A 9,742-nucleotide genomic window follows, 5' to 3' on the forward strand; every position below is an offset into this window, starting at 1 on the left:
CTCACATCATGTTTCCGAATATGAATCCACGCAAGTGGTTCATTTTAAATAAACTACTGTTAATTTAGAACCCAAATTGTTTGTTCCTACGAAACCAATTTTTTAAAAATGTGAACATGAACGTGGTTCAAGCTGCATATTTAAGCCGAAAGTCAAAAAGACATGTGACTTATTCACAAGAATCTAAACCTCACTTGGATTCTATTATGATTATACCTTTAAATGAAATTAAAAAGGTACCCAAAACTAATCATTTTACCTTTATGTGTAGAGTTTATCCAAGACTATATCAGGTGAAAACTGGGTTATGGATAGTGTATGCTCTTATCATATTACCGGCAATATTGACCTACTAATCAATGTCAAGAATATTCAAGGGGGTTATGTAGAGTTCGCGGGTAATTTTGGAGGAATGATTACAAAGGAAGGAGATGTTTCTAATGGTAGTATTACATTTAAGAAAGTTAACTATTGTGAAAAGGTGGATCACAATTTGCTGAGTGTATCTCAAATTTGTGATAAGAAGTACACTACTGTATTTACTAACTAGGAGTGCATAATACTCAAACCAGGATATGTCATTCTAGAAGACATGGTTGTTATGCGGTCTCCTCGATCAAATGATATTTATGTATTGAACATGAGTACTAAGGTATCGACTACGACATATATTGAAACGTGTTTTGTCTCAAAAGCAACTGAGAAATACTCGATTCTGTGGCATAGACGTATGGGTCACATTCATGTTAGAAAGATGAACTATCTGATGGCAAATGATTTGGTGGATGGGGTTTCCCTGACACACTTCAAGTTGAATGACCACTGTGTTGCTTGCAAGAAGGGCAAACAAAAGAAGAAGTCACACCCGACAAAGTTATTTAATTACATTGATACTCCAGTGGAACGACTTCATATGGATTTGTTTGGTCCTATGAATCGTGCGAGTATTGCTGGAGATTGGTATTGTTTAGTTGTTACCGATGACTATTCGAGGTACTCGTGGGTCTTATTTAAAATTTCTAAAGATCAGACACCGGTTCTTGTTCAAATCTAATAATAAAGATCGAATCACTTTACAAACACAAGGTGAGACGTATTCGGAGTGATAATGGTATGGAGTTCATAAATACTATATGACTTATTTTGTATTCAAAAGCTAATCCATCGAGAATATAGTGTTCCATGTGTACCACAACAGAACGGTGTGACTGAAAGAAAGAACTGAACGTTGATTAAAGCAGCAAGAACAATGCTTGCAGATTCAAAGCATCCTGTTCAATTTTGGAATGAGGCGGTGAACACTGCTTGCTACACGCTCAATCGTGTTCTAATGGTTAAGAAGCTGAATAAGACGAGTTATGAGCTTCTGAATAACTGTAAATCTGACTTAAAGTTTTTAGAACCTTTCCGGTGTCCTTGTACAATGATGAAAGGAGATGCGGAAAAATTTGAAGCGAAGGCTATTGTGGGTTACTTTTTGAGCTATGCATCACCTAAGAAACGTGTCTACAACTTCATTTTGGGTTATGTTGAAGAGTGGTACCATGTTGACTGCCAGAGTTACACAACACCTTCTACTGGCAAGGGTCCTAATTGGATGTTCAACTATGAGGGTTTATTTATTTCTTTTACTCCCATAGTTGATCTCCCTAATGAAGACTTGGTGCGTGCTTATTTGAAAGATAGAATGTTTTTCACACCAAGGTTTTCTACTTCTATTTATAATGATGTACCACAAAATTATCATCCTGATAACTCTGATGTTATTTTTATATCATTGGATGATGGTCATTTTGTTGATTCTTCTTCAGTCCCGTTTATTGAAAATCATGAAGTTGGGGAATCTTTTCAGGATGCTGGAGAGAATCTCACTAACTTAACTGATAATGTGGTTGTGTCTGCAAATCTGACACTTCGGATTCATACTTATCATCCTCAGGACAACAACATTGGTGATCTTGATGTTGGTGTTCAGACACGTCATCAGATTGCTAGTGCAGTTGAGTCTAATGTATTATGTGCGTATGCCAATATGCATTCCTTAGGAATCATGAATCTCGCAAAATACACATGCTTTCTTTCTCAAATGGAACCGACGAGTGTTCGTATGGCGCTTGAAGATTCGTCATGGGTAGAAGCAATGCAAGAAGAGTTGTAATAGTTCAGTCGACTGGTGTATGTGATCTCATTGATAAGCTTGATAGATTTAAGAAACCTATTCTGACCAAATGGGTCTTTAAATGTAAGAAGGATAATCGTGGGGTCATCGTATAAAATAAAGCGCGTTTAGTCGTGCAAGGATATCATAAGTAAGAAGGCGTAGATTACACTGATGTATATGCTCTTGTTGTAAGACTAGAAGCTATACGTATATTTTTGGCCTATGCAGCTTTCAAGAACATTAAAATTTATCAAATGGATGTTAAGAGTGCATTTTTTAACGGGAAACTTCATGAAGAGGTGTTCGTGAATCAGCCTCCTGGTTTTGAAGATCCGGACTATCCTGACCATGTTAACCGTTTAAACAAGGCTCTTTATGGTCACCACCAAAACCCCGAGAGCTTGGTACGAAACACTTGCTGACAGTCTTACGGATAGTGGTTTCTAATGAGGGACTGTGGATTGTACCCTTTTCTACAAGACTGTCGAAGAAATTTTGCTCCTCGTCCAGATATATGTCGATGACATCATATTTGGTTCTACAAACGACAAGCTGAGTAAGGACTTTAAGAAGTCAATGCAGACAAAATTCGAGATGAGCTCGATGGGGGAGGTGAATTTTTTAGGGATGCAGATTCATCAGTCAGACGCTGGAATTTTCATTCATCAGACAAAATATGTGAACGAAGTCTTGAGCCGGGTTCAAGATAACTGCCGGAAAAGTCCCTTCGAATCCTCTTCCCGTGGGTCACAACTTGTCACTGGACGAATTGGAGGATGTCGTTGATCCTACCCTATACCGAGCTATGATAGGTTCTTTAATACATCTTACTGCTTCTTGTCTTGATATCATATTTGCTATTTGTTTATGTGACAGGTACCAATCGAGTCCCCGGGTGACTCATCTGGCGGCAGTTAAATGTATATTTCACTATTTGACGGGTAATCCTGACACCGGGTTATGGTATTCTAAGGAGGATAGCTTTGATCATACTGCGTTTTCCTATTCAGACTATGGAGGATGCAAGATCAACTTCAAGTCAACTACAGCGGGTTGTCAATTTCTAGGAAGCCGGCTTGTTTCCTGGCAGTGTAAGAAATAGACAACGGTCTCTATTTTAACCGCAGAAACCAAATATGTGGAAGCCTGGAGTTGTTGTTCACAGGTTCTTTGGATATAGCAACACTTGCGGGATTACGGTTTGAAGTTTCTTACTACTCCTATATATATTGATAACTCAGCTGCTATTTGTATCACAAAGAACCCTGTGCACCACTATAAAACAAAGCATATAGAGATTATATATCATTTCATCCGTGATTGCTTTGAAAAGAAATTAATTGATTTAGAAAAAGTGCACACGGATTTTCAGAAAGCTGACCTGTTTACCAAAGCGTTTGATAAAACTCGATTCAACTTTTTGCTTGGTTTAAATGGTTTGAAAACTCTTGCTAATATCCTTAAGCTCGGATAATCAACTTTTTGTTTGTATAGTTTTGTTTTATTTTGGTTATTTTAATAGTGATTGTTTGGGGGGAAATACAAAAATATTATGCTTTCTGTTTGTACAGAGAAAAACCAAAAACATTCAAATATTCTAAAATCTAAAAGCATTAATAATGCTCCTCAAAAACGAGTTTTGAAACAAAAAAGAGAAGATGATAGTACATTGAGAATCTAGTCCCAGGTCCAGAAAATAAATAAGCTTAAAAGACTGTGTGTTTAATTGCATTGGTATATTGGTAGGCCTTAAATAAACCATTAGAGTAAAGTATGTGATATAAACATAAAAATTACCAATTTGAAAGAGGTGTTAGTCTCTTCAAAAAGTCTCGGTAATGAAGGCAGAAATGTAATAGTCTGTCATACTCAAGCCTTATGTCTTTTGATCACCAAAAACAGAAGTTCTAAAAAAATGCATCTAGTTTATGGTTAACACTTCAATGGTGTATGGTCTTATGGCCTCAAATCCTGTATTTATGAGATGCATCCGGTTTCGGGACACTGTGAGTCTTTATGCAGTTTATTGTCTAGATATTCATAATCTGAATATTTCCAATGCTTTAAGAAGGAACTCTAAGTCAATAGACTTGATCATTGAATATTTCCAATGCTTTAAGAAAGAACTCTAAGTCAATAGACTTGATCACTACTTTACTTCGTACAAATTCATTACTGACTTGATCAAAATCCGCTTTGAGTCATACATTGTTCCTCCTTGCATGCGCCTTAATACCAGTGAGAAACGGACCTCAGGGGATACAATGTCTGTAAGTCTACAGATGAGCTCGTGCATACTCATTCACAATAAAAGAAGCTTGGTGTATTGCTTGATAGTAAGGGTATACCTTGTAGTGGTGATTATGAACTTAGATTGCTTATTCAATAATAAATCATATATTTTGATCGCATAATGGTTTAAGTTAAGCTTTTAGTTTTAACAGATTTATTAAACACTTTAAAATAAAAATCGGTTTATTAATTTTTTAGACAAATTTTATTGGTAATTAAAAATAAACATTAAATAATGTTGATTTCCGTATATGAGTGACGACATAAATATAAACTTTTGATAACAAACTTTAAAAAATATTTGTAACGGACTCATTATCACTTTAAGCAATTGTAAAGCAAAAAAACATCGTTATCATGTTTGACACGTAAGATGGCTTGGGTGGGACCACCGTCTAATGACGTTGTAATTTGACTTTAACCTTCACATTTACACTACATGGTGCCATAGTATACATAATTCAATGTTTATAGTTGAGTTAATTACATAGATTTTTCTTGTGATATAGACAAAGTGACATTTTTAAAAGTAACATGTTTAAGGTTTGTGGTTTCAGTTTTCTAACGAGTTTATGGTCTAAGTATAAAATATATAAGATTTTTATTAAGTAAATGACCAAAATACTCTTGAATTAAAAAAAACAGAGAAAATAGGACTACCCATATTATATACACACACAACACGTCTTTTCCAAAACATAATCCTAGATCTCAAAACCGCAGATCCAACCATCATCGCCTGCGATCTTCATTGACCAAGAAGAACACCACATTCTCCTAATTCAAATATACCCTTAAATATTAAAAAAAACAAAGATAAAAAAATATGACTATCCATATTATTTTAATAAACTTAATATATTTATACATAGAGCAACCTCTCTAAAACATAATCTTAATCTTAAATACCACCAAAGTTATACCCCCTTAGTAGTTTTTCAAGCTCGGTAGAATAATCGAAGGCCATGGCTTCGATTCCATGATTATCCATAGTAAACGATGGATTATCCATCGTGAACAATGCTTGTTCCCATGTTGCAGAATCTTCAAAGGATATAACAACATCCTTGACTTGTGGTATTTGCAAAGGATGGCTACTTGAAACCTGGCCAGTCATGTTGCAATCCAACAACCCAAATGACCTACCAGCTTGACTCCTTTGCATTTGTAACATAGGATGGTAAGCCTCCTCTAAAAAATCGGGTGATGGTACTGCCGGTGGTGGTGGAGGGACCTCATTAGGAAAGTTGAGAGGTGCATCGGCACCAAGCAATTTCCGAGCCCTATTATCATAAGTCTTGGCGGCTTCATGCGCAGTGTTGAATGTACCCAACCAGTGGCGTTCACCGGTTTTGGGTACACGGAGTTCCGCCACCCACTTTCCCCATTTCCGCTGCCTAACACCTTTAAAGGTGCAGGAAGCGTTTAGAGGGCCTCCTTTTCCGTTCTTCATGCAACCTTTCCGTGAACTAGCATGAGCAATTTTCCGTTTACCACCATGGCTACCGCTGCTAGAACCATCACCATTGTTTCCGATAGGCATAATTGGATTCATAGTATTTATTATAGAGTATATTGAGTGTTACACAAATGTGAAGTTGATGAAAATGGAATGAGAAGATATGGTGTATTTATAGAGGAGTTGAGGAGGAATGGATATGTATTGGTGTTAATTAATGCATGTAAATAACAACTGCTAATTTGATTATGTACCCATGACATAATATTACATTATAGTGTTTTTGCGCTTGCCTCACATAAAATTAGTGTTAGGTCAAATCCTTTTAAGTGCAAAGTTAAGTAGTATTAAGTGTAAAAAATTGTTGTTCAAGAGAATATTTTGTTGATTTTCATTATACAAATAATATTTATGAAATCATGTTCCTCTCCATCAAAGGATGAATGAAAGGAAATAGGGACCTGATGAGGTTGAAAATTTGAGTCATATGATAGCTAACGATGTAGATTTAGAAATAGGATTATATGTTCTAAGTTTTATTTTTTCACGATAGCTAACGATGTAAATTTAAAAATGGTTCATCTCACTCCTATAGGTTAACCAAACAGGATAATGAAATGGTTATTCTCTTGAACATTTTATTCCTAATCTATTTCATTACCTCATATCAAGCAAATCCTAGGTGTAATACTTTTTGATATGGCATAGAGATATAAAACATAAATCTAGAATATAATAACTAATTTATTGATTTTATAATATACAAAATTATGATAATTGTACAATGGAATTTAATAGTAATGGTGTTCGTATATGGATGATGTCATAAATATAGATACTTGTTAACGAACTAATGAAAATGTTACCGTCCAATGACATAAGATTTTTGACTAAAAGGAGCGTGTTGTACTCTGTTACTGTTTCCTTCCCTTGGTTACCTCTGATTTGATTAGAGTTAAGGTCCTTAGGTTCTGTAAAATGACAAATCTTAATAACGAAGTGTCTCTTAACCATTATGCTTTAAAAACACAATGAATGAAAAAGAAGAAACATTTACCCTTTTCCCTAATAAACTATCGTGCGTTCGTTCTTTCCCCTAAATCATCATTTCCGCATCGTTCTTTCTCCTAAATCATCTTATGAAAAACAAAACATCTTTACCACTGCCGGTGTCACACCCCAACCTAAGGTGGAAATGACGGGGCGCGAACTAATTGTTCACAGTTCATAGGGTACTATCATGCAATATTAAATGTGACATTATCTATTAATTTAAATTAAATAATCCAAATAATCTAAAACAAACAAATTACATAATTATTAAGATAAAAGCAAATAAGTTCAAATTCCAACAGTCTTGATAAATTCTTCTAACATAAATCATTCATAAGTTTATCACCAACTTGCAATTAATTCAAACGAAAACCTGCATATGCATATAAAATAAAGTAGGTTTGTCAATACAAGGTTGAGTGAGTAAAACATTGTCAGTTAAAATATAATATAATATAAAAGAGCAAAACTGTCCATCGTGATATAAACAACTAAGCAAGCACGAGTGTCAGTAAAACCATTGCCTTGCGAAATGGGCTTTGGCTACTACGATGGTTGTATGATCATACTAATAACGTGATTATGATGGACCTCTCTGAATGCGTTCAAATAAGCAATTAAACATATAGAAAATTAGGCGAATAATTAATAAGCACACAAGGTTAACATTTTGCTAATGCGAATACTAAATAATATGTAAATAAGATATAACATGCATATGTCTCTAAGACAATTGAAAATAAGTAGAAATAAGGAATGAGTTACTCACGTTATCAAATAAGCAAATGAGGAACGATTTGATAAGGATAAGATATAATATCACGCTTTTCGAGAATTACTAGTAAACAATCCTAGTTATGAATAATTGTGGAAACACAAATTAAAGATGGATCCTATAAGGATCCAGAATTTGATGATCGGTACATTTTGTGAAATAATAAATTATTTAATTTATTATTATTTATATAGATTACTTTTATTTAAGATTGTATATAATAAATAATTTAACTATCTTTATAAAATTTCTTTATAGTTAAAATATTTTAACCGGAAATCATAATTTGATAATTTACATAATAATATTTTAGATATATATTTTAAATTAATAACACGTCTAATATATTCCTTATTATTTTTATTTGTTAAAAATCCTTATTATTTTATAACAAATTTATATAAATATATATATATATATATATATATATATATATATATATATATATATGTTTAAGTTAAGGAGAGAAATGATATTACTGCGAGAAATGCGAGAATTGAATATAAGCCACTAGTTTTATTTTAGATTTTAAAAGTTTAAAGATAAATGAAAAATATGTAAATGCAACAATAAATACACACTCTCTATTCAATTAATACAACTAATATAACCATAATAAATCTCTCTCTAATTAATATATCAATTAATTTAACTATAATAATTAAAAAGATAAAAACACTAATTTAATTGTATAATGTATTTACATACTCTTCATTTTATCCAACAAAAATGCAATTTATTAATATAATACTAGTTCTTCATATTAAAAAAAATTCTTTCCACTCAATTTATTAGCATATATCAACATGTAATTTTTAACAATAAATATCAAAACATAATATATTTTTTTCAATTGATATATCTAGAAAAACTATTGTCATAAATAATAATAATAAATGTCATACAAATGTGTCCATTAAATATAAACAATAAATATGCAACCTACACAAAATTATATAACCTACACTTGTTTTGAGCAAATACGAAAAAACATATAACTTACATATTTAATTCGACGTCAACAATTATATAAACTACATAAAGATACACATATCCTACATGTATGTAGGTTATTTTTTTCGTGTGTATGTTATATGTATTCTTATTCTTAGAACATGTGTGGGTTATATGTTTTTGTGTAGGTTGTATATTTCACATCTAATGCAAACATGTGTAGGATAGTTTTTTGTATTATTCATCACAATGTAACTATGTGTTGATAGATATTAATAAGTTGAGTTGGAAGAAATTGGTTTTATATAGAAAGAAATTTTAATGTATGAATAAATTATATTTGTGTAGGATAAAATTTACGTGTATATGTTATATGTTTTCGTGTGTGTGTTTATTTTATTGATGATGAATTATGTAAGTAGGTTATATGTTTTCTTATTCTTATAACAAGTGTAAGCTATATGTTTTGGTGTAGGTTGTATCTTTTTTTGTTGATACTTATTGCAAACACGTGTAAAATAGTTTTTTGTATTATTTATCACAATGTAACTACGTGTTGATAAATATTAATATATTGAGTTGGAAGATATTGGTTTTGGATAGAAAGAAATTTTAACGTATGAATAAATTGTACTTGTGTAGGATAAAAATTAAATAGACAAAAAATAAGTTATAAAAATAAATGAATTCTTAATATTTTTCAATTATAGTAACTTGATTAGTTATAATAGTTGAATAGATAATTATTATGATTTATTAGTTATATTAATTGAAGAAAGATAATGTGTTTATACTTTCTTAATTTATCTTTAAACTTTTAAACCCTAAAATAAAACTAGTGGCTCATATTCATTTCTCGCAGATCATTTCTCTCCTGAACCATCTCTTATATATATATATATATATATATATAGGAGGATTATCTTAAAAACAAGTAGTTTTTAAGGAAGACTAGGAATCAATCATAGTCATTGGATCATATCAATAAATGGTTGAGATTTAGAATTATAAAAAACCGTCATAGTTTCGTAGAATTACTCTTTCCTAG

The 9,742-nt window shown here is 32.1% G+C and overlaps 1 protein-coding gene across 1 annotated transcript; it reads right to left on the reverse strand.

Annotated features, from left to right (window-relative positions):
* Nucleotides 1-5,139: 5,139 nt before the first annotated feature.
* Nucleotides 5,140-6,255, reverse strand: LOC143592546 (dehydration-responsive element-binding protein 2D-like). Its single transcript, XM_077072444.1, has one exon. The coding sequence runs from the start codon at nt 6,006-6,008 to the stop codon at nt 5,355-5,357; it is 654 nt and encodes a 217-aa protein (XP_076928559.1). The 5' UTR covers nt 6,009-6,255; the 3' UTR covers nt 5,140-5,354.
* Nucleotides 6,256-9,742: the final 3,487 nt, after the last annotated feature.

This window comes from Bidens hawaiensis, unplaced genomic scaffold, assembly GCF_021521415.1.
Source record: "Bidens hawaiensis isolate Kalapana, Puna unplaced genomic scaffold, B.hawaiensis_p1.1 tig00041040_1, whole genome shotgun sequence".
Taxonomy (NCBI): domain Eukaryota; kingdom Viridiplantae; phylum Streptophyta; class Magnoliopsida; order Asterales; family Asteraceae; genus Bidens; species Bidens hawaiensis.

Bases quoted from the DNA above. Each gene is read 5' to 3' on its own strand.
- LOC143592546 (XM_077072444.1), bottom strand. From the start codon at position 6,008: ATGAATCCAATTATGCCTATCGGAAACAATGGTGATGGTTCTAGCAGC.